The sequence below is a fragment of the Cannabis sativa genome, chromosome 2 (assembly GCF_029168945.1).
Source record: "Cannabis sativa cultivar Pink pepper isolate KNU-18-1 chromosome 2, ASM2916894v1, whole genome shotgun sequence".
NCBI classification, from domain to species: Eukaryota; Viridiplantae; Streptophyta; class Magnoliopsida; order Rosales; family Cannabaceae; genus Cannabis; species Cannabis sativa.
In genome coordinates, this window is record NC_083602.1 from 51,572,307 (window position 1) to 51,598,076 (window position 25,770).

The window sequence follows — 25,770 nt, forward strand, 5'->3', positions numbered from 1 at the left end:
AAATGTTATGTTCTTTCTAGAACATAGGTTAAAGTAAAGCTCAGGTTGGATGCATGGAGTATGCATTGGAATGGACCGATATTGAACTTTGAATTAGATTTTGAAACTTACCGTAAACATCTATTCAATTCAATATCATAAGTTGATCCTAGATCACATGATCGAAATCTTGATATGGTTAGGCTTAATTTCAAGAGTATTATTCGTGTTCTTTGATTTGTTAGTTAAGCCTAATCTTTAGTCTGGGCAATACATACATTTTGGGAACAACAGTAGTGCGATTGAGTGGGAGCGCTAACATAAATATGGAATCTATAGCTTCTATCTGGCGAATAGTAAGCAAAGGGTGATTTCCTTCGAGCTTAACCAAACGAGATAAATGATTGAGTACTCATTTCACTTAGTTGAAATATCATTTATACAGGGTTAAGTGTTTTAAGGATAAAATACATTGTAGGGTGTTACGGTAATTTAGTCCCGTTACAGTGTAAATCATCCATATAGAGGATCATTGATCACATTAGGATTATAACAATGGATAACTAATAATGTGTCTATATGGTGGAACATATAGAGCATTCTATATACTGAGAGTGCAATTCTGAGTTCTATGTGTGGATTCAACGAAGAATTAATAAGTCAGTGAATTTAAGTGGTAAATTCTAGATCTGCTTATTGGAAGCTCGGATATATAGACCCATAGTCCCCTCACTAGTTGAGATGATATTACTTGTAAGACTCATTTAATTGATTTTAATTAATCAACTAAAAATTCTCAAGATAGACTTGTCTATTTGAGAATTTATCACTTATTAAGGGCAAAACAGTAAATAGAGATTTTGAAGGGCATATTTATTAATTAGGAAACTTTAATTAGTTTCATTATTAATAAAATAAATGACAATATATTATTTGATAATTAATTTTAATTATTAAATAATTAGATTTGACATTTATGTGGTTGAACAAAGGAATTGGCAGTTTTTGACAAAACAGGAAACTATCAGTGTAGGAAAAGGAAAGTTGGAAAAGTGGCAAGCCTTGTTTCCACAATGCCTAGGCCGGCCACTTAGCTTCCTTTTCTCTTTGATTTTTTCAATTCCAAATGTCAATCATAGCCCTTGGTGGTCTTCTATAAATAGAAGGCAAAGGCTTCAGAGTTGAAAACAACTGTACAACCTTTTCACAACATTATTCTGAAAGAATTTTCTCTCAGAAAATTCTCTGTGAGCCGCCACCCTCTCTCTCTCTCTTCCTTCACTGTTTCGAAAAGTATAAGTGCTAGAGTAGTGCCCACACACATCAAGTAATACCTCAATCATAGTGAGGAAGGCTGTGTAGAATTCAGAAACAACAAAGAAGGACTATCGGGCTCAGATCTTGATTATACTCTGCTACAGAAAGGAATCAAGGGTTAGAGATCTGAGTGGGAGGAGACATATATTCCGCTGCAATCACTGTAAGATTTCTGATACTCTTATGTGTTTAATTTCCTATCATTTTAGAAGTTCATATTTAGGTTGTTAAATCAACATACTTGTGAGTAGATCTAAGATCCTGGTAAAATAACTTCCAACAGTCTTAGGGATTGATTTAGATGGAACAACATTTAAAATGTCGGTTGCCATCTGAATTGCATATCCCCAGAAGGACGTAGGTAGAGTTGAAAAACTAAGCATGGACCAACCATTTCCAAAAGCGTGCGATTCCGTCTTTCTGCAACTCCATTTTACTGTGGAGTGCTAGGGGCGGTTAATTGGGATTCAATTCCAAGTTCAATTAAATGATCTTTGAACTGCATATCCATATATTCTCCACCCCTATCAGTTCGCAAGATCTTTAATTATTTACCTAATTGGTTTTGAGCCAATGCGTGAAATTCTTGAAACTTTGCAAATATTTCAGATTTCTTATGCATAAGGTAAATATGTCCATATCTAGATTAATCGTCAATGAAAGTGACAAAGTACTCATAACCACCTCGGGCTTTGACATTCAAAGGTCCGCAGACATCGGAATGTACTAACCCTAGGGGTTGTTTGGCACGCTCTCCCTTTGCAGAGAAAGAACGTTTCGTCATCTTTCCTTCTAGGCAAGATTCGCAAACAGGTAATTCACCTAAGACGACATTTTTCAATGGACCGTCTTTGGTTAGCCTGTTTAGTCTGTCATAGCCAATGTGACCTAAACGTAAATGCCATAGATATGTTTCATTATCATCAGCGATCTTTTGCTTTTTGTGGTTTCTAGGTTTAGCTACTTTAAAAAGTTTGTTATGTAGGACAAATGGTGTTTCTGGTCTTATAATCCTTAAGTGTCTCTGGATTTTCAACTACGTTGTTGAGTTATACATCCAGCCATGTGATTCAAGTTTGGAATGCATTTAGTCTTTAATTTGCTTTCACAAAAAGAAAATCAGAGCAGATTATCAACTAAAAAAACCCTAGATCATTACTGAAGGAGAAGATTATTGTATTGATCTTCTTGATTGATGCCAAAGTTTTTCTCATTCCCACATCAACGTCTTCTTCTGTGAGGGGTTCAAGAGCAGTCGTCTGAGAGTGGTTCGGTTCGGCTCAACGACGTCTTCCATTTCAGATTTTTGTTTTCATTTATTAATTTACTATTATTAGTTTAATTCCAATTAATGTTTTTATGGGGTTAGAATTATAAAGAGTTCATTCCTTAATTAATTTTAATGTTGTGATCGCGTTTATGTGTTGAAATTAGTTTTTCTATTAGTCTTGTCTTTTGACATGATTCTTTAGTCTTGTCTTTTGACATAGTTTTTTAGTCTTTTCCTTTTAGTTTTTTCTGGTTCGAGTCTTGTCTTTTGGCATGGGTTGTGTAGCTCAGAATTATCATGGTGATATGGTAGAAACATTCAAGAAAAGGAAGATTGGATGTGTTCAACCCAAAATTGCTGTGATAATAGGGCATTAAAGAAGCATTGAGTGGATTGCAACTCATTCGTGGGATAGAGTCATGTTGAAAGCAGATTACTTAGTGTGTGTCCAAGCAATTCAAAGCGGTATTTTATGCCTTCACAATTTGTGTTTTGTAAAACGATCTGCAAATAAGTTGCTCATTGCTTGAGAAGAGACTCTTGTTTCTCTATCGGTCGTGTGATGTTCTTCTGAAGTGCGTTCTATTATTTTGAACGAATTTATTAATTAATAGATTTTATGATTTGTATTAAAAAAAATTATTTAAATTTATATTTTTTTTAATAATGAAGTGTATTTATCATTTTATATGTTGTAAATTAAATTTACTTTTTGATGCATTTAACATTTTAGTATTTCCAAACTACCCACATTTTAATATTAATCTGATTATTATATCTGAAAAGTAATTTATTAATTATCATATATAAATTTCAGAATATAAAATTATTTCAATAAATAAATTCTACAAGATTTTTTTTCCTTTTTCTCTTCTTTTCTTTCTCGATTATTCCTCTTCTCAAGCCCAAGGCATCGCCGTCGACAATGTGGTCGTCATCTTTGTGATGCCGAGTTGGAGGTAGCTTTTGCTTGCGAGGTTGGTGTTCCGGACTTAGGGTTAACGGCATCGGCGACGAAGGTGAATAAGCCGAGTTTTGTGTTGTCTACTACGGGGACGGGGGATGCTTGTGTACCTGGATTAGATTCCAGATCTAAGTTTTCAAGGTGAGACGATTTTGGTTTTTTTTTTGGTTCACTCACCACATTGAATTTAGATTTGTGTTTTTATTGAGGTGTTTGATCTTGGGTTCAAATCTGTAATTTAAATTTTGTTTGTGAGTTTTTTGTTAGATTGATTTGAGAATATGGATTTTTGAATAGTTTAAGAATTGTTTGAATTTATTGAGTTTGATTTTTGGCATTTGGATTTGATTTGGGTTCTGGACTACAGTTTGTTTTGATGTAAGGGGTTCTTGAATGGTTAAACTTGAGTTGATGAAAATTTTGAATGCATATATTATTTGACTTTGTTTTGTTATTGGCTTTTAGTTTCAATGCTTGGACTTGGATTTGGGTATGATTTGAATAGATGTTCCAATTAATTTTGATTAGAATATGATAGAAATGGCAATATTGCTGCAGTTGAAATTGTCTGTATTAATGAGAAGAAGAGCAGGCTATATCCATGAATGCAATACAATATTGGTGGATTGCCTTCATTTTAAATTTATTTATTTAATTATATTAAACTATTTTTATAATTTACAATTACATTTTACTAGATTTATTTTCAAATAAATATTTTAATTATTTTTTTTTAAAGTCAATTAATAATTTTTTTCCCTTGTATTCTATACTTTGAAATTAGTATGATGGTTTATAAATTTAGTTATTTTTTTTACATGAATATAATAATCAGATTAATATTAAAATGAAGGTAGTTTGAGAATGCTAAAATTTTAACAAAACACAAGGTTCTAAAATGAGTAGTTTTTACAAACAGAGAGTACCAAGTGTGTAATTAGGGTTTTTTAAATTTGGTTCTTCTAATGAAGTCTCTGGTTTTTGTTTCTTCTAACAATTTCTCCCCTTGTTAATGCAGTGACCCCTGGTTCGTAATTCTCTGTAAAATTTGTTTCCTAGTGAAGGGGAAGGGCTTTGGAAATGGCAGCAATCTACAGTCTCTATATTATTAACAAATCAGGAGGTTTAATTTTCTATAAGGTATTATTATTTATTTACTTTCTCTACTAAACTGTAATAACATCATATCATATGATCATGTCAATCCAGATCTATTTGTTTCCCGAGTAAATGGGATTTAAGACAAAACATAATTTTGATGGAAAATTTGTTACGTGAAGATTCTAGGTTTGCTTCTGATTTGTTTTTGAAATATTTCACTCGTGTGTCTTTCGGAAATTGCAGGATTATGGCTCGGCAGGCCGTATGGACACCAATGATAGCTTGAGAGTGGCAAGTTTATGGCATTCGATGCATGCTATCTCGCAGCAGTTGTCTCCAGTTTTGGGTTGTTTTGGAATTGAGCTTCTCCAAGCTGACACATTTGATCTCCATTGCTTCCAATCACTAACGGGTACATTAATTATTTGTTTTTAGCAGGAGTCTGTAGAGTTGTGTTGTTATTTTGTGAGTGAGCCTTTTATTTATGCTAATTTTCTGGGGAGAGGGATATATGGTACGATAACTTATTTACTAATAGCAATATCCCATATCAATTTGTATAGACACAGTCAAGAATTTTTTTTTTTTTTTGTAATAGGTTATGAAGTGTTAATCAAGGATTTAAGTGAAAATTTGTAGTTTGTAATGAAGTAGGATATTATGCAAACATACACATTTCATTTTTGTTGAGGCTGTCACTGCTTGATTTCCCATGAATTCAAATCTCTTAATTGGAGATGTTTAGAAGAGAGAGCAGTAAATATGCGAAGAACATTGAATAGGGACAATGGGGATTACAAATATATTTTGTAAATTTGGTCCTTTGTTGTAGATTTGTATTGCCGGGTAGCCAGTGAATTGTTCTTGTCAAAATGGCTTACTTAATATGGAATTTATTCTAAGGAATCCAATATTGTTGCTTTTGTTGTGGGGCGATATTAAAGAATAATTTACATGCATAGTTTTCCTCATAAATTTGTTAGTTATAAGTTCAATTTTTAGTGCAGCAGAAAGAGAAAAATATGAAGTATTTACCAAAGGTTCTATTCATGCTGAATTTGTCATGTTGAGTACTACTACTAGCCCCCTTGTTATTATTTTGCTTTAATTTGTGAAAACATGATAAACCATACCTGAAGCTATAGCTTACAAGTATTGGGATGCTAAATTAATATAGTAAAGCCTGGTTCTTTGTCTAGCCATATTACTATCTAGCAAGCAGAGGAGAGGATCCATATCTAAGGTGGTCCATGGTTTGTATAGACCAGGGTGAACGATATTTTCTGTATTGATTCATCTGATCCTTGTTGAGAAAGTATAGGGGTGTAAAGTTCTCCTTGGAAGTGAAATGTTGCTTGAAGCTTTTGTTAGACCATAATTAACAGTTCTGTTTTTGTAGTGTAAATTTGAGTAGTGAACATCTTCCATTTTCTAGGAATTTCTTAGATTGTTTTATTTTTGCAGGGACAAAATTCTTTGTGGTCTCAGAGCCTGGGACACAGCACATGGAAGATCTCTTGAAAAGCATCTATGAGCTATACACAGATTATGTCTTGAAGAATCCCTTTTATGAGATGGAGATGCCTATAAGGTGCGAGCTTTTCGATATGAATCTAACGCAGGCAGTTCAAAAGGATCGTGTTTCCTTGTTTGGCAGATGAACTGGTATTTAGCTAAGCTTATATGATCTGAGTTATTTCCTTTTTTATATGTACATCTTTGAGCAATCTCATATACTCTTTGAAAACAATGTTTTGAATGGCATTGGCTTTTCTAACATGAGTAACTGAGATATTGTTTAGTTGGGAACTCATGTTTTCTTCCTTGAGATCTTCATAAGGATTTCACCTTAGCTATATACTCTGTATGCCTATTCTTGCCTTGTTGAAACTTGAAACCAAATGAATTCAATTCTATTTTGAGAGAGAGGGAGAGGTGGGAAGAGGGCAAATTAGTCAAATTAGTGGAGATGCCCACTATTCTTGTGGAAGATTTGAAGGCAACCAAAACTATGAAGAAACAAGCTAGAATTCTTCAATCTTCCTAATATGCAAATTTTGGTAAAATGCAGGTGTAAAGCAATGTGATGACTAGTCCACTAGGGATTGGACTTGTATAATCCTTTTCCCAAAAATTTTATGAGTTAATTTTCTAATTAATTAACATATTCTTATTGCCAATTAATTTCAAAAATGTCGAAGCTCAATTCTATTTTTGTCATGCAAGGTGATTCTAATTTCATCAATCAAGTTTGCGTCAATTGATAAATAAACTAGTTGAGAAGTAATACCAAATCACTCAACACTGTAAATAAATATTGACTGATCCAAATATTAAGTTATTAAAACATTCTTGCAAACATTAACTACAAATTATAATAGTTCATTAATATTTCTAATTCAAAAAGTTTAGCTCATAACTAAAACTAACTTGGTCATAAACTCATAAGTGGCGCTTGGTTGGAACGAATGAAAACACAACAATAGAAATAAAAATAGGAATATGAATGGAATGTATTTACTTGAAAATTGACGCTGATGATGTGGACATCAATATTTGACGCATGGCAAGAAGAAAATTGACTCGAGAATTCTCAGAGGCATTTTCTCCATTTTTATCAACAACAAAAATAAAAGTGTTCTCAAGAAGCAAACGAAAGCATCTGTAGGCCAAAATAGGAACCCAATGCCTAGGTTGACATTGGGGTTGGTCCATGCGCCCAGGTTGACGTTAAACCTAGTTCGCATGGTTCTGCTGCTCAAACGTAAGTTCTTTTCTTGACATTCTTCTTATCTTGGTCCAAAATGAAGTAATAGACCTCCTTTGCAATTTTGAATGCCATAGAAGTACCAAAACGAGTCCTGGGAAGCTCAGTAATGAGCACCCAACGCCCAGGTTGACATGTGATATGGTACGCTAGATTTTGCTTATCCGATTTGAGTTCCGTATCTAGTATGTGACTATTTTTTTGTAGTAAATGAGAACTACGACTCGTGACAAGTCAAATTCAAACTTTGGTATTTCACATTTTTAGCAAAGTGGAATATCGACAAATTTGTCGCAAATCGGGAAGTTTTGAGTTTGCCCGATTTTGCAAAAAAGCAACATCTCCGAAAACTGGTGAACAATTTCACTAGAACCAAGAAATTGATTAAGTGATGTCTAAATATCATTTAGACATCAAAAAATACAATTCTGACACGTTTTCTTACCATACAATGTCCAGGTTGACGACAAAATGTCAACCTCGGCACTGACTGTTACATAGCCTTTAATAAAACGACCAGAACTCACTCAATGTTACTCCGATTGACATGATTCTAAGTGTGTTTGAAATATCTTTTCAAGCTCTTTCTACACACGTACGTCTCACACTTATATCTCAATTATGAATATTTTAAGTCTAAAATTCATCCCTAAGTTGAAGTGCAATTTTGTCCACAAATAACCCGAAAAGATTCGACGGACGCGATTCAAGCTCCAAAAATTAACGATCACCCGGAGTCATTTTAACCATTAGATCACCATCAATGGTAAAGACTAGCCCAAAATTATTTTTTCAATTTTTTGTAATATTTTATTATTATTTTAATGGACATCCTTGACTATTAAAGGAGAGCTCCACTAGCTCGTTTTTCATATTATGCTAAGTCTCCATAAGGTGAGAGCATATCCCTATAATTTCTCTCTCTAGAAATATGAGGTATTCCCTTAGTCAATTCTCTTGTAATTCTCGTGAGTAATAAAAGCTTGAAGTAAATGTAGCTCCATTACTATCGTGATATGTCTCTCTTATTTAATTTCTTTCATCTATTACTTTTCTAGCCAATTTAACGAGATGATGTTGGCCAATTTTCAATATTAATATTTTGGTGCTTTCATTAAGAGCCACAACTCGAGTTCCTTATTATCGTTTGAGTTCTTCACTAGGAGCTTTATTCCGAAAGTGTTGTCTATATTTTTTACCAAAATACGTGGCAAGTAGAGAATAGAACATATATTTATGGGGCCCACATAGAAGAGATGACAGATCAATATTTCATGTTAAATTTCAAAAAACATTCTGAAAGCACGGGGACATTCGAGACTGCACAACGATTCTAAAAGGATTGTTGAAACTAGGTTCTAACTCTGTCCTCTAGGAGAGTGAGAGCCTCTTGGATCATATAGCGTCTAAGAGCTACCAAGGTGCCTGACTCCTCTCCCAAGACGAAGCACTGTAGATGACTGCTTCAGCGCAGACGGTAAAGTAAACCTGCCCTAAAAAAGAAGATATCTTTAGGATTTAGACCATATTGTTCTGACATTGTGTTTTCCTATAAATGCTAATTGAAGGCTAATCCTGTTGCTGTCCCATAAGCCGTATAGAAGATAGGTCTTGTCTTATCAAACTCCTACTTTGGAGCTTAGACTATTCACACATAACAAACATTATTTCCTACACTTACAGAAAATGCCATGTAGAGCCTAAAGGTATGAGGATGTACCAATCACACAAGAATATCCCATTTCTCTGCCTACAAATAAAGGAGGAATGTCAGAGAAAAAATGATCAAAAAATAGAAAAGAAAAAGGAAACTCTGAAATTGAAAAGATCTATGGTAATAACAAGGGTAAATATTATTTTGGACCCTGTATTTTGCAAAAGTTACAGATTGGACCCTGTGTTTTGTTAAATGACAAAATGGACCCTGTATTTTCTAAAATAGTAAAAATAGGACCCTGAGCTTAATTTTTGACAGCTTTTTTTTTTTTTTAATACAACCAACTTGAAGACAATGCTTAATACGAACAGATACAAAAAATGTAAACAGTTTTGTCATAGCACTTTTAGATCAGATTATAATTAAACTTTATTTTGACAAAAAATCAATTCAGGGTCCTATTTGTACTATTTTAGAAAATACAAGGTCCATTTTGTCATTTAACAAAACACAGGGTCCAATTGGTAACTTTTGTAAAACAGAGGGTCCAAAATAGTATTTACCCTAATAACAATATTACTCATAAATAAAAGTGCTCGTAAACTAAGCTTAATTAACACTTAAACCACACAAAAATACTTTTCTGACTCATAATTAATTTTCCTAAAACAAGATTAAGAAGTTGTTGAAAATCTCGATCAACAATATTACTCATAAATAAAAGTGTTCGCGAACTAAGCTTAATTAACATCTGTACTCATAATTAATTTTCCTAAAACAAGATTAAAAAGTTGTTGAAAATCTCGATCAACCAAAAGTAATTCTTAAGTTCAAGCAAACAATCACAGAACTCAATAAATGTCACTAATGTCTTTAAACGCACGAAGCAACACTGCAACAAGCACAGAGGTGCCCCATAGGAAAACAAATTATAATCGAGCATTTGAAAGGACTCAAACTTAGGAACACAGACCTATGGGTCCTCCGCCTGATGTAGAGCAGTCACCTGTTAGAGAAACAAACTACGAACAAGCGTCCGAAAGGACTCAGATTTGGGGTCGCAGACCTACAGGCCCACCACACACCATTAATAGGACCAACCGTAATTCTGCTCGAAGCAGATCTCCTCCACGGCTGCCCCATGACCCTAAAAAGGGAAAGGGACCTCTTCTTGTGGATCCCATCGATCTATCCCCTTAATTGTCTCAAACTTCTTTGTCATGGAATATACACAAGGCCAAGGAATTGGAAAGATATGAAAAATTTGCCAATGGATGATGCAATTTTCTTTATAGCAATTGTCTCTTTGTTGAGCTAGAGATCTAAAGCTATTAAAGCCTGAAAGGAAATAGGTGATTTTTGATATGAATTGGGTTCAGTTTTTGGCCAGATAATACGACTTCAACCACACATTAAGATGAATATATTTTCAGGATGAAAATGTTAATAGCAGTTGATACCAATTACATGGTTCAAAACAATAACAGATCTACCTAAGCTGCACTATATGTATTGTAAATGGTTTTTGTGGATTATTGTTTCTACTCAAATTTAGTGAGGCATGTCTTGTATAAAGCTAGCTTATTGTATCATACATATTACATTTTCTATTATCAAAAGTTTTACAAAAATAGAGTATTTGACACAAGAAAACGAGTTGAATATTTAGTAGTGTGAATAAGACATGTGGCCATTATCACCAATATCAGGATACTCAACTATCCCAGGCTGCAGACATGGCCTGAATCCATATAATACTTCCACTATTTTCTTACTAATAGTATCTCTATCTGTGGAGCCTGGTCTAGGCATTATCAGCAACCGGTTAGACCATTCCAACACCTCAGGAATAAAGGCATGCCAATAATACAAAGACCTTATCCAAGTTGGTACTGTCAAATAGTAAGCTCCCTCACATGCGCTGTTGACAATTGCTTTTGCAGTCTCTTTGGCTGGCATCATTGGTGTCATGCTCATCTCAACCTGTGTAAGTTAGTTAATATAAGTTTGTATAAATTTCATTGGTGGTATTTGATTATTTCCAATGAAAGACAAGACAACTTACATCTCTCATTTCTTGATCCAGTTCTAAAGTGCCTCTTGAGGTTAAGAATTTTCCTTGAGTCATTTCTGATTCAGTCAAGCCTGGAGACACAATTGTTATGCCAACCTCTTTCCCTATTTCCACTCTCAATGTCTCATAAAAGCTTGTCACTGCTGCTTTGGTAGCCTGAAATGAAAATTGTAATAAGAAAATATTAACTCAAACCACACTTTAAAAGAAAGTTATATATATTTTCTTACACTATAGAGGCCAAGTCTTGGCACTGGTAACCATGTGGCAGCAGAGGAAATCACTATGATCTTTCCTTTGGTCTTTTTAAGGTATGGAATTGCAAAATGTGTTGCATACACTGAACCCCAGAAGTTTATATCCTAATAAAAACAAAAACAAAAAAGTTATATTTGTAGACAGAGAGAGAACTACATTTACATTTGAATTCTTTTTAGAAAATAAATTACCATAGCAGAAACAAACTTAGTAAGGTCAGGTGTTTCTCCAAACATGCAGACAGGAGCTACTCCAGCATTGTTCACCAAATGATCCACTATATCAAATTTTCAACACTTCAGAAACTGGTTAAGAAAAATTAAGTTTATTTGATTTTTTTTTATACACTTACATCGTCCATAGTAGTTGATTGTTTTATCAACAAATCTTTGACAATCTTCAACTTTGGAAACATCAGCTGTTATTGTGATAACATCTTTGCAGCCTAGCAAGGTGGCTATGCTAGCCACTGACTGGAGTCTGCCTTCTCTTCTGGCCACTAGTGCTAGACGAGCTCCTCTGCTAGCATAATCATACGCCATTCTCTTTATAATAAATTAAAACATAGTTATCTTTTTACATTTTCAATATCTATGTATATATATTTATATAACTAATATAAACTTGTAATTAGCTTAGCTTATTATTACCTCACCAATGCCAGAGGAGGCTCCAGTGATGATGACTACTTTTCCCATAAGGTCTTCAGAAAAGATGGGTCGTAAAATGGCTAAAATGTACTTGAAGAAGAGATATGGAGGCAAAACTACGATCAATAATGTTAGGGACACAAGAGGGATTATAATGTTCATCATTTTGTTGATGAAATCAATCGTTTTTGCTTTGAGTTGAATTGTTTCGTCGTTTTGGCTATGTAAGAAATAAATATGGTTAAAAAGAGTATGTTAGGTTTAGCCACGTAGTAAGTTTGCATGGCAAGGTAACTACACGTAGATGAAAGGGCTCAACAAAATTACTAGCTGTTTACACACTGAAAAAATATTATCCACTTGTCGTATTTTTGCAAATGCTTGTTTTCTTTTTCAATACATTTTAATTTATATGTTTATTTATATTATTTGTTAGTAATTTCTAGGGTACAGAAAAATTAATAGCATCCACCTTAGAATTCCATACTTGGAAAGAAGGGAAAAATATTAATGATCTGCTTAATCCGATCATGGTGCTCTGTTCGACACTTGTACTCGTGTCCATCTATAGTGTAACGACCCAAATTAATTTTCTATTCAACTCAATAATTTTATGTGTCAAATGGAATTCTAGTATTATGATATTTTTACTTTTCACACCAAACACATCAACATAGTTTTCTTTATTTCCTTTTTCAAGTAATTTACCTCTCATTCATTCTTATATTCTTTCCCAACAACATAACATAGTTCAAGACAACAATAAATGCTCAAAGAGCTTCTCAGCTAGTCATAGGCATAATATATACTATGTTAGAACACAGAAATGTCACCAACGAATTCCACACAGATTGTTCAGGTAACTTACCCTGGTTTATCACCTCTTCCAACAACATCACACTTTCATATTGTCTACCCACAGAGCAAAGACCCCTAATAACTATATTGAAAGTGTCAACACATGGCCAATAAGATTTGATTAACATCTCCTCCAAAACTCTGTTTGCTTCAATAAATTTTCCCTCACGACACAACCCATCAATTAAAATATCATATGTTTCCTTATTAGGAACACAACCAACTTGTTTAACCATCTTTCTCAAATACCCAACAGCTGATGCCGATTTGCCTCCATCACAAAGTCCTCTTAAGACTATGTTGGAACACAGTGAGCCTTCACCATCTCCACTTCAATAACCTTCACTGCTTCATTAACTTCACTTTCCCTACATAAGGTAGCTAACTTTGCTTCATAAACCGATAATGTCGGGCGAAAACCTGTGTCTTGCATTTCTTTGACAACTTTATCAGCCTCAGTAATCTTATTTTCCATGTAAAGATCAATTGTCATTGCACTAAAGCTAGCCAGACTAGGTATTCCACCTTTTATCAGAGCTTCATTAAGCAATCGTTTAATGGCCTCTACATCTTGAACATTACTACATTGAGTGATATCAATGCGGAATCGAGATCGATTAGGGGCCTTCAGCCCTTTCCTTAATATCTTACCAAGAACTTCAACTGCTTCTTCAACCTGTCCATTATCACATAAAGCATCTAACAAGGTTCTATAGATTATAACATCCTCACCACTACCCCTCTGAGAAATCCTCCAAAACATTGAATACAACAAATGAGTTCCCTCATTCAACCTGCCATCTTGACACAATCCTTTCATTAAAATCCTATAACTTTCCCTATCCGGACAACAACCCTGATAATCCATCTCTAGGAAGATTTTTAAAGCAACATCCGAACGACCCTTTTCGCAAAGCGTACTCATGAACAAATTCAAAGACCGAATTCGAGAGCTCACTTCCCATTTACAACAATTCTCTAAGAAAAGGCATCTAGCATCATCAAACCTCAACTCATTCACCATTATCTGCAAGATGGTATTGAAAGACATGGTCCAATTCACACAGTTGAATTCTGGAATATTCTTAAACAGAGAAAAAGCTTCATCCATCAATCCAGCTCTAGCATATGTCTTCATTGCAGCTACAAAAACTGAATCTTTGCACTCACATGAGTCATTTTTCATCTGATTAATTACCTCCTTCATCTCACTGATTCTACCTGAGTTTCCAAGGATTCCAACCATGGTTTGATAGACTGGACCATTATGACGGTAACTTGGGTACATAGATTTAGCTTCATTAAAGATTTGGAGAGCTGTTAATGGTTTTTTCTGCTTCCTTATAATTTGGGAGAGGTCTGTAGGTGTCAAAATCCTCGACCACCTTATACACATGGCGTTTCAACAAGACAAAATAATGCCGATACCAAATCTCAACTCACAAGAACTCAAATTTATTTGAAACAAAAATAGGTTAAACACTCAAAATTAAGAGACCTAGAAAAATGTAAAGTTAAATCCCAAATGCAGTTCTCAGAAGAATTAAAGAGCCATGTTGAATTATATCTCCAATAGATTTTCAAGATTCCTGAAATTCGGTAAAATCAATACAGCAGAATACAAATTTAATCAATGCAGACACTCTTTTAGGAACATCAAATTAAAAGTATACCATACAACAATCGATTCAAAATCAAGAGTGATAAGTAACTTAAGATTAGACGGAAAAAGGGAGAAGAGGGTAGCATAGGCATAGACGTTTGAGAAAGACGGTGGTGAATAACCGAAAGGAGGCGAGAGAGATAGGTTGCGGTGGCTGCGAGGAAGGAAGAGAGAAGCAGTGGTTGGGAGAAAATAGAAACCCATTCAGAGGAGTCACAAGAGGGAAGAAGAAGAAGGTTGAGATACCATAGATTGGTTAAAAATGATTTTTTTTTAACAATGAATAACTTCAAAGAAATCAAATTGTCATACAAAGAATTAAGAAATCCTAATGAAATCTCATCAAATTATATGCCGAGCTAATTCATGTAAAGTTCAAGAAAATTGGACATCAAACTAGCTAAATCTTCTAATAAGAAACTAAATTTATTAAAGAAAAAAAAGCATTTAAAAAACGTATTTACAACTGCTAAACAAAATGTAAGGAAAGACTAAGAATCCAATCCAATACTACAAGTAAAACCACACTCTCTGTTTGGATAACTGGAAATCAACTTACATAAGACCAACAAAAATAACATCAACTCCTAAAAAATCGAAAAAAGATAAATTAACAAAACAAATATATTTGCTTATGCTAATAATAATAATAATGATAATACATTTAAGGTGTTTATTAGATCACATTTAATATTTTTAGACCCATCCAGATCCAATCTAATTATACATTGTATGTTGGATTTCTCCAACCGATCCAATTCAATACTGTAGGCTCAACCGAACCGAACTGATCCAAAAAAATATTAGATTGGATCGATTCCATACAATAGATGAATCCCTGTATTAGATCGGATACATCCAATACTTTTGATGTAATATTTTTAGACCGGATTGGATGAGATTTTAGAGTTTATTTTTTTTTAAATGTTTTTTTTATATGTAATCCCTAAAATTTATTTATTTATCTTTTGTTTTTAAACTGGACCAAAATTTATTGAATATTATTTTTAGTCTATTATTCTGTATAAGAAACTAGTTAGTTTCCTTTTTTTTTTTTTTTCAAAAGAAAGGAAATTAGATACTTTGAAATTTAAGATTTATTTATTTAAAAAAAAAAATCAAAACAAATCGAATTCAGTTATTATTTATCATTTTTAAAAGATAAATTTACTAATTACTTAATTAGTATTTAAAGGAAGCATAAAAATAATTAAAAAATAGTTATTCCTATTCCTATTCCTATCATAAAAATAATTAGTTTTTGAGGGTTTCATTATTCAGTTTTAAATTTCACACAAAGGATAGTACACTTACAGTAGTTGGACTTGTGGAGCATCAGAATACGACGTCGTTTCGTTCTAAACTTCGGCAGTTATTCTACGCCTTGGTTGGTCCATCAGATCTGTTTGGTAACTAGGAAAATCTTCCGATAGAAAAGAAAACCAGACCTTGGACTAGAAATTAGCTTCAGTCTGGATCATTTAGTTCAAACGGCATAGAAAGAAAATGTAAGTGAGCCAATGGAATTTTTTATTTTTTATTTTGAAAAATTTATTATTTCATTGAAATCGATCCTTGATTGTCTATTTTGTACCCAAATTCTTTTACGTCTTCATGTATGTTGTATGTGCCTTAAACTGTTTCTATGTGACTATAAATTTCAATTCAATGTATACTGACTGCAATGCAATGGGTATGGGTTGGTATATTTTTTTTGTTCAATGCCTTCATCATAGTTTAGTATGCAGTTTTTGTGTAGAACAGTATGTGGTTTGTGTTTATTTTTCAGGACCCTTTTCTTTTGATTAAATGAGTTTCATTGTTGAAAATCTCATTTAATTCAATTTGAAAAGAAAAGAGGGGATTTTTCTGCTGGTGAAAAGTTTTTTTATTGACAAGTGACTGTCATTGTTGATATTCTATTTGCATAGATTGTAACTAAACCCAAAGAAGCAATTACTAACCATAGAAATGTCATGTTTAACTATTTTGTAATGGAAAGAATCGAGGGGAAGTGATTTAAAGAGGAATGAGAAGGAACTAGAAATTGGTAAACTTGTTTCTTGAATTAAACAGGGAATGCATTATTTTCATTCTGGTCCATTACAGAATTGTAAACATGACCTTAGATATATAGGACCACCTAAAGGTAATATAACTTAGTGTTTGCCAACTTTCTTATGTGTTTTTTTTTTGTTTTCTTTCTCATGATTAGTGAGGTGGAGATAAAATGGATGATAGTTGCGTTGTTTGTGCGGAAACACTTGAATGGGTTGCATATGGACAGTGTGGCCACCGAGAGGTCTGCTCAACCTGTGTCATTCGACTCCGTTTTGTCTGTGAAGATCGATGCTGCTGCCTCTGCAAGAGCAACTGTGGAGTCATTTTCGTCACCAAGGTTAGCTAGCGTGATTGTTCTATTTTTCCTTTTGGGGGAATTAGATGTCATAAAAACTAGAAATTATTTATGTTTCTATTAGGAGTTTCGAAAATCCAATTACAATGGCTGAGGAGAAGGTTAAGTAATGTTGGCAAGTTTGTTTTGTTTGTTTTATTTTAATACTCCCACCGAACTCTACATTGTTATCACTTATCAACATTCCTTTGGTGTAAATATTTCATTTTCTATGCATGTGATGTGAGTCACTGATAAACTTATTGCTTTAAATATTGGTTTTTGATTCTATCTTCTGCTCCCTCACTTTCTATTCATATTTCCTTAAAAAGTTATCCAGGCTTTAGGATATTCTACTTTGTTCTTATTTCTTTAATTTTTTTAACAATGATCCAGGCTTTGGGTGATTATACAAAGGTGATAAAGGACTTTACAAATTTTCCATCTGATTCAACGGAGGGTCAAGTTGGAGAGTATTGGTATCATGAAGGAACACAGGCATATTTTGACGATTTTGATCATTACAAGATGATAAAGGCCATGTGCCGACTTTCATGTAGTGTTTGTGATAAAATAAATGAACAAAGGACTCAAGGATCGAAGAGCACAGGGGAATTTCAAAATGTTGAACAGCTGAAAAGTCATTTGTTTCATCGACACAAACTGTTCATGTGCACCTTGTGTTTGGGAAGTAGGAAGGTGAGTTAGATTTCAATGGTACACTCGATCTTGTCTTTGTTCATATGTTTCTTATCAAGAGTGGTATTTTAGTATCTCTGTACATAATACCAATATATATTGTTTGCCAAAAAACAAAGACAGGTTTATTGCACTGGTGTTCTATGTATTTGTTTATATTGATCATTACTGTATGTCATGGACATCTGCTGAGCTTCTTACCATTTTCTTATTATCAGGAACATTTTATTCTGGTATTTGTTTTCATTATGCATGCATATGTATAATTTGTACGTGAGCAAATTGATATTGTACTGTGATATCTGATGTTGAAATTGTTTACCAGGTTTTCATATGTGAGCAAAAGTTGTATACTAAAGCACAACTAAATCAGCATACAAGGAGTGGCAACTCCGAGGTTGATGGCAGTGAAACTGAAAGAGGTGGATTTATGGGACATCCCTTTTGTGAATTTTGCCAAACTCCTTTTTATGAAAAAAATGAACTTTACTCTCATATGTCAACCGAACATTACACTTGCCATATATGCCAAAGGTAACTTTATTATTACTATTTCTCTCTGGACTTTAGTGTAGGCTTTTTTTCAAAATATATATATATATATACACACAAACACTTATTTGTGCATCATATTTATCTTGCTTAATGCAGGCAGCAGATTCCAGGAAATTTTGATTACTTCAAAAACTACGATTACCTGGAGGTCAGTTGTGCTCTGTTTACTTTACTTACTAGATTCTATGCTTTTCTAATATTCGTTTCTTAGTTGACCCAAAAAAATTCTTGTTACAGAACCATTTTCGTGAAGCACATTTCTTGTGTGAGGATGAGGCTTGCCTAGCAAAAAAATTTATTGTTTATTCAACTGAACCCGAAATGAAGGTACCTTTTTTTTTTTTCTTTGTACTCATTTTTTTTCTTTCGTTTTCACTCTCTTTAGCCTGTGTACAACTTCACTTATACTATGATGTAAAATTTGTCTCACGTGAAACTTAAATTCTTGTAGAGGCATAATGCTAAGGAGCATGGAGGGCGAATGTCTCGCCGTCAGCGCTTTGCTGCTCTACAGGTTATTATGTCACTGAAAATCATGCCTGTGAATTATTCATAAATCATGCCTGTGAATTATTCATAAATCATGCCTGTGAATTATCTACATTCTTGCTACATCATTAGATCCAAATGCTTCAATTTTTTTTTTGTTATATATATATTTTTTTCCTACCAGATTCCAGTGAGCTTTCAGTATAACCGAAGTAATGAGCGAGATCATCATGGAAGACACGGTCATCCCTCGAACTTGGTTAATCTTGCAACTTCCAATGCTGCGAGTGTTCGTGAAACTTCATCCATTGCTGGAGCAGTTTCCAATCTTAGAGAAACAAGCGATTTGGAGTCAGTTGTTGTCCCTTTTGAATCCTTAACCACGGGTGATCGCGAGTCATCTTCCTCTCATGCTTTAAGACAAAGCTTGAGGAGTGCACCATTGGAAGATTCATCCTTTCCACCACTCCCTGTGGCTCCAAGTAGAGGTCAAAAGAAAAACAAAAAATCGTCTGCCTCTGCCTCCAATGCACGTCCTCAGGCTTGGTTGACAGCAGATTTTCGCCCCAGACCTGGGCTTCCTAGCTCTAACCGGCTAAGGCCTGTCGCAAATTCTGGGCTTCCATCAACATCTAGATCTCCTATTATAATCCAAAGTGGGTCGACAACAACAAATTTACGTCCATCACCATCTTCTGAAAGCACCATCTCAGTTAGACTGATAAAATCGCATGAAGTTGCATCATCCAGCATTGCTAGCTCGTCAAGAAATTCAGTTAACTCCAGTATGGTCACTGATTCTGCTTCAACATGGAAACTTGTAGGCAGCAACAGGTCTTTTGACAACTCTACATCTAGTTTTCCACCTATTAATGTGGCGCAAACTCGTAAAATACCTACAAGCAGCCAGACATTGCCAAAGGGAGAAGATGTTAATTCTGCCAACAAGTCTCTTGTGGAAAGAATTCGCATTGCTTTAGACCATGATGAAAAGAACTACGCTGCATTGAAAGAACTATCTTCACGGTTTCGACGGGGTTTAGTTAGTACAGAAGAATATCTTGCCTTTGTTTGCCAGTTTGGCTTGTCACATCTTGTTCTTGAATTAGCTAAACTCTGTCCGGATCTGGAGAAGCAAAGAGAACTAATTGAGACATACAATTTCAACACAAGGAACTGTGGTTCTAATGAGAATAGTACAGTGAATGGCAGTAGCCGTTTAAAGAACAAGAAAATTACCAAGAAAGGTAAAGAGAAATGTGAAGAGAGTGCAAGCAGCACTACTTCAAAGGAAGCCATTATAAGCAGTATGAACAATTTGGAATCAAATCATAATGTCTTATCAAACAATGGGTTTCAAACGAATTGTCATTATAATGAGAACGAATCTATTCATTTGAAGAAAACTTCAGAGACCGGTGGTGGAAGCAAGCAACCGAAAAAAACTCCAAAGTTCCTCAGAAACCGACTTGGCAGCGATGCTGCAGCTAGTTTTGAACATGGTAGTTCCAATAATGAAGGAAAAATAGATGACATTAAGGATCCACCTGACGTATTGCCAGTTAGGGGAGTTTGGCAAAATGGGGGTGGTCGGAAACTTGTCGAAAGTACCCAGAGAGATCGAAGAAAACGTTAAGTGCAAAACTCAGTATTGAAGTTTTTCTTCGTTCTGTTAAAAATACCCACACAATCTGTGGCAATGCATTGGTTAGTTTATGCAATGTTATGGTACTTAATATTTACATTCTCTTTATGACTTGTACCCATTGTTGTTATTTGGTACTCGGTGCCCAACATTACATGAAATAGTAAATTAGGAATGTTAAAAGGGATGAGATGTAAAATGGTTTTAAACTTGAAATTAAGTTAATAAATGTCTTTTTTTTACAAAAATTAATAAAATAGCTAAATATAATAAATTAGTTACTAAAAATTATAATACACTTATTACATATTAAATTTTTATTAAATATATACAATAGTATATAATATATTGTATCACTGAAAATTAATATACCAGAGTAAAAATATTATATATCACAAAAGAAATTATAACAATACTAAATTAATACTCAAAATATATATATTTTTTTTAAAAAAAAATACTTAAAATATATATTATGCTAACAAAATTATATATACTACTATTAAAATATGTATATATATTAAAAAATTTATATATAATAAAATATAAACTAAACATCATCTTAAATAAATGATATAAAATATACAATAAAATCATAAATCATACAACAAACAAAACATATATACTTACAATAAAAAATAAAATAATATAATATAATATTATTAAAAAATTATTTATATCATATTAATAAAATTATTTATGACCATAAAATAAGTATGTCATACTTACAAAATTATATATCACTTTTATATTTAATAAAATGAAAACTAAACATGTATGATCTAAATAAAATGATATACTATACCACAAAACTTATATATATCATATAACAGAAAATATATATTTATAATAGAAATATATATAATAACAACAAATAAGAAAAATATAACATGCTAATAAAATTATATGTCATGTCAATAAAAGTTCAATAGAAAATAAAATTTAAATATTATTTTGATAAAAATATTATATCGACAATAATAATAATAAATATATTACTAATATATATGTATATACTATGCTAACTAATTTATATACTACAATTAAAATATATACACCGTGATAATCAAATTATTAACAACCATTATATAATAAAATAAAAACCAATTAAATATTATTTAAAATAAATTATATATCATACAATGAAAATATATAAAAATAATAATTAAATATATGTAACTTCCGTTCGGTTCAGTCGGTCGACGTCGCCGATCAACGACGACCAGTCGTCTGAGAGTGGTTTCAACAACAGTCGTCTTAAGTCATCTGTGAAGGGTTCAAGAACAGTCCTCTGAGAGTGGTTCGATTGTAGGCATCCGATTCAATTCAATATTTTTTTCTTCATTCGACCTAATTCAATTAGTAATTAGATTTAGAAAATCATCATTAGATTCAATCCAATTAGATCTGAAAATCCAATCCAATCCAATTACTAATTGAATTGGATCGATTTTTAATTGGATATCTAATTACACACCTAAATTTTAATATTAACTTAAAAATATGAAAAAAAAAAAATACGTAAAAATTAAGTATCACTCTTTATTTAAGTTTAATACTCCATAAACATACCACTCTTACATGTGTAATGTAACTAAAAGTTTCAAATAATTAAAAAAATAATATTTCTAAGTAATAAAATAAAACAAAATATGATGAAAATAAATACACAAAATAAGTAAGTATTACAAATTTAACACAAAACAAAATTAATAAAAATATAATTAATATATATTATATTTTTCAATATTTTTTATTATATAAATAATTTTTTAACATATATAATTATAATTGGATTAGATTAATTTTTAATTAGATTCTAAAATTGACATCCAATAACCGTTCTAGTCCAATTAGAATTCAACTTTTAGCATCTAATCCAATCCAAATTGTAATTGAATATGAAATGGTTTCACGAGATTCGATCAATTGTCTTGATCGTGGGATATCATTGAGAAATAGGAATCCGTGTTATCAAAAGATTTCCTGCGATTATTTCTAGTATGGAATGAGTCAATTATCCACTTTGGTATCTTATTGAACAAAAATAGTGATATTATTCCTCCATTGATCAAGAATTTTGATTTTTGGGAAGTATCATGATCATTCAATAAAAAGGGTTTTCATTTTTTTTAAATGAAAGATTTGAAGACCTATTGATTCTAATAAGTGATGGCAGAGTTGATCATTCGGACCTTTCAATTCATAGATGTGGATTTCGGACCTATGAATAGGGATATTCCTAAAACTCACAAAGAAAAAAGGAAGTGAGTTAGACAAAAAGAGAAGAAACTTGGACCAAAAAAAAGAAATAACTTGGACAAAACATGAGATAGATCTTCCAAAGAACGAGGCTTTTTTTGAATAAGCCAATTCATTTGGAACCCTGCAGATCCACTCTTTTTCTTATTCAAAGATCAGCCTTTTGTCTCTGTGTTTTCACATTAAGAATTTTTTGCAGATGAAGAGATGTCAAAAGGGCTTCTTACTTCCCAAACAGATCTTCTTACATCTATATATAAACGCTGGTTTATCAAGAATACGCAAGAAAAGTACTTCGATATCTAATATTTTGTAATTAGATTGGATTGAATCGATTCGGTTCAATTGGATTGATGGAATGTTGCCCACCCCTAATTATCCTTATATTTTTGTGCTCATGGTTCTTTGGATTTTGATTCATTTAATTATTATTTTCTTTTTCTGAGGGGTCAATTCAATTTAAACCTGGGTCACACCCATTAGAAAGCTAGCTAGCAACATTTAACATGCGAAGATGGTTTGAAGAAAGAGTAAAAAATATTGACCAATTATCATGCTCGAATATACCAAAAGCAACAGTACATTGATTCTGCCATGATTCATTTCATCATGACAGAAAAAATCCATAGCTTTTTTATTTCTTTTCAGAAGGCCAAGAAAGTGAGTAAAATTCTTTCAAAAGTAAATAGGAAGAAGAAGAAGAAGAAGAGATGAACACAATGACAATCAATGAAGACATATTATTGGTGAACTGCAGGCAGTGTAGCCATAAGCTTACTCCTTAGGCTTTCTCCACTTTAAGGGCTTCACCACTTCCCATGTAAAGTCAGCATCGTCTCTACCGAAATGTCCATAAGCAGCTGTCTTCAAAAACCTTCCATTGCCACCCCTCTTGAGGTCCAGGTTAATGGCAATCATTCCAGGCCTGAAATCAAAGTTCTTCTTCACAATCTTGAGGATCTCCTTGTCTGGAATCTTTCCAGTGCCATAGGAATCAACAAAAACCGACAAGGGCTCTGGAACGCCAATGGCATACGAAACCTGGACAATGCACCTTCTAGCAAGGCCACTGGCAACAATGCTCTTGGCAGCCTGCCTAACAATGTAAGCACCACTCCTGTCTACCTTGGTAGGATCCTTCCCAGAGAAAGCACCACCACCATGAGCTCCCCAACCGCCATAAGTGTCAATGATGATCTTTCGGCCTGTCAAACCTGCATCCCCATGAGGGCCACCAATAACAAAACGCCCTGATGGGTTGAGATGGAAGATGGTCTTCTCATCTAGGTACTTCTCAGGGACAATAGGCTTGATGACATGCTCTTTAAGGTCAGCAGCAATCTCATCATTGGTAACAGTTTCATCATGCTGTGTAGAGATGAGAACAGTGTGGACACGAACGGGAACCATGGCGCCATTGTCATTGATGTATTCGACAGTAACTTGTGTCTTTCCATCAGGTCTCAACCAAGGACATGTCCCATTCTTCCGGACTTCAGTGAGACGAGCACCAAGCTTGGTAGCAAGAACATGGCTGAGGGGCATGAGCTCAGGAGTCTCATCAGTGGCATAACCAAACATGTGACCTTGATCACCAGCTCCAATTTCCTCAGGGCGCTTAGTAAGGTGGCCGTGAACACCCTGAGCAATATCAGGACTCTGCTGCTCGATGTAAACCAAAACTTTGCACTTGTCAGCATCAAGACCAACATCATCCGAAACGAATCCAATAGAACGGCAGGTGTCACGGGCAATCTTTTCATAGTTAACTTTGGCTTTGGTTGTGATCTCCCCAAACACCATAACCATATTGGTCTTTGTACAAGTTTCACAGGCGACCTTACTGTCAGGGTCTTGAGCTAAGCAAGCATCAAGAACTGCATCAGAGATCTGATCGCAGAGCTTATCAGGGTGTCCTTCGTTCACTGATTCTGAAGTGAACAAGAAGGAATCCATTCTCCCAAGCTGCAATTCAAATTAGATGAAGAGAAAGTCAGAATTGACTACCTGTTACTTTAGAGATACCACAATCAAACACCATGTCTATGATCCCAATGAGGAACAACAAAGCATAAACAAATAAAAAGAACCTTAATAACAAATGAAAGATCACATTCATTCACCAATTTCTCATTTTTTTCTCATGATTTTATACAGAGAAAAAGAAAATTATAACAATACCTTTTCTCCTTGTTTTCTTAATGGAAACTATGTTAAGCTAAACCCCAGCAATGAAGTTTCATAAAGAACAATTCAGAAACAATAAAAAACGAAACTTTTCAGAAATGAACAAGAACAAGTTGATGAAAAGAGAAAACCCCAGCAATGAAATTTGAAAAAGTTCGAACCTTTTGGTCTTTTAAGAAGATTTGCTAGTGTTGAACGTGGAAACCTTTAAGAGTTGTCTAAATCTCACAACTCAACTCACTGGGACAATTGGTCCAACAGTTTGAGTTGGTATTTATAGGGAGAACTAACGAGTTCCCATCCAAATATAGACTTGACTATGATTTTAGTAATTTAATATTTTAATGTAAATTTTAAAGTGTTGTTATGAGGTCAATTTGTAAAGGTTGGTTGGTGGAAGAAGGAAGAGGGAAGAATTTCAGCCGTGGATGAGCAGGAACCAACGGTTGAGATTGTTTGTAGTTGGTAGTTAAATCGATGAGTGCAAAGGAAAGGACCACTGATTCTCTTATTTTTTGTGGAAAGAAAATTGACTAATTTTGGATGTAGTTGGTAAATTCATGAAGAAAACTAATAGTTCTAAGTATGTGTGTATGTGACCAACAAGAACAATGCTATTGCTCCCGTGGTTGGTGGCTGGGTTTTTTTCTTTTTTTTTTTTTTTTTGAGAATTATTCTATATATTAATTTTTTAGGTCTTTTTCATTTTTACATTTCAAGACATTTTTTTTTTGTATTTTTACGGAATTCTACATAGAAACTCCTATTGCAACTAGTGCTGCAACTTAAATTGCAACAAAAAATCGTACAAAAACTCCTATTGCAACTACTGCTACAACCACTTTAGAAACTCAAACCGTAAATTTAAAAAAAAAAAAAAAGTTAAAAAAATAGTATATGGGGTAATTCCCCTTAATTTTTTAATTTTTTTTTTTAAAAAAAATTTACAGTTTGGGTTGTTCCAATAATTTTTATGTGGT

General features: G+C 33.5%; 4 protein-coding genes and 1 pseudogene across 6 annotated transcripts in view; 2 read left to right on the forward strand and 3 right to left on the reverse strand.

Annotated features, from left to right (window-relative positions):
• The first annotated feature begins 3,287 nt into the window (after positions 1–3,287).
• LOC115720708 (uncharacterized) lies at positions 3,288–6,514 on the forward strand. Its single transcript, XM_030649875.2, has 4 exons — positions 3,288–3,671; positions 4,549–4,670; positions 4,875–5,043; positions 6,096–6,514. The coding sequence occupies exons 2-4, from the start codon at positions 4,611–4,613 to the stop codon at positions 6,290–6,292; spliced, it is 426 nt and encodes a 141-aa protein (XP_030505735.1). The 5' UTR covers positions 3,288–3,671; positions 4,549–4,610; the 3' UTR covers positions 6,293–6,514.
• Positions 6,515–10,425: 3,911 nt separating this feature from the next.
• Positions 10,426–12,515, reverse strand: LOC115718541 (11-beta-hydroxysteroid dehydrogenase A-like). The gene is made up of 6 exons (XM_030647340.2): positions 12,038–12,515; positions 11,740–11,932; positions 11,579–11,664; positions 11,360–11,491; positions 11,121–11,285; positions 10,426–11,038 (listed from the first exon to the last, which is right to left on the reverse strand). Exons 1-6 carry the CDS (start codon positions 12,200–12,202, stop codon positions 10,721–10,723), a joined length of 1,059 nt encoding a protein of 352 aa, XP_030503200.2. The 5' UTR covers positions 12,203–12,515; the 3' UTR covers positions 10,426–10,720.
• Positions 12,516–12,802: 287 nt separating this feature from the next.
• LOC115718540 (pentatricopeptide repeat-containing protein At1g05600-like) lies at positions 12,803–15,156 on the reverse strand (annotated as a pseudogene).
• A 673-nt stretch (positions 15,157–15,829) lies between these two features.
• On the forward strand, positions 15,830–20,589 carry LOC115721026 (E3 ubiquitin-protein ligase hel2). The gene is made up of 8 exons (XM_030650256.2): positions 15,830–16,066; positions 16,774–16,956; positions 17,350–17,652; positions 17,978–18,186; positions 18,304–18,355; positions 18,445–18,534; positions 18,659–18,721; positions 18,881–20,589. The coding sequence occupies exons 2-8, from the start codon at positions 16,789–16,791 to the stop codon at positions 20,330–20,332; spliced, it is 2,337 nt and encodes a 778-aa protein (XP_030506116.2). The 5' UTR covers positions 15,830–16,066; positions 16,774–16,788; the 3' UTR covers positions 20,333–20,589.
• Positions 20,590–23,121: 2,532 nt separating this feature from the next.
• The window catches only part of LOC115719259 (S-adenosylmethionine synthase 1), a 51,776-nt gene continuing 49,127 nt past the window's right edge, over positions 23,122–25,770 (reverse strand). For 2 of the 3 annotated variants that reach the window (XM_061108853.1, XM_061108854.1), the window contains exons 2-3: positions 24,952–25,076; positions 23,122–24,568 (exon numbers count right to left, since the gene is read on the reverse strand). In XM_061108853.1, the coding sequence (XP_060964836.1) occupies positions 23,378–24,559 (1,182 nt within the window). In that variant the 5' untranslated portion in view covers positions 24,560–24,568; positions 24,952–25,076 and the 3' untranslated portion in view covers positions 23,122–23,377. Of the gene's footprint in view, positions 24,569–24,951; positions 25,154–25,770 lie in introns of those variants that run through there. The other variant, XM_030648224.2, reaches the window with a different exon arrangement.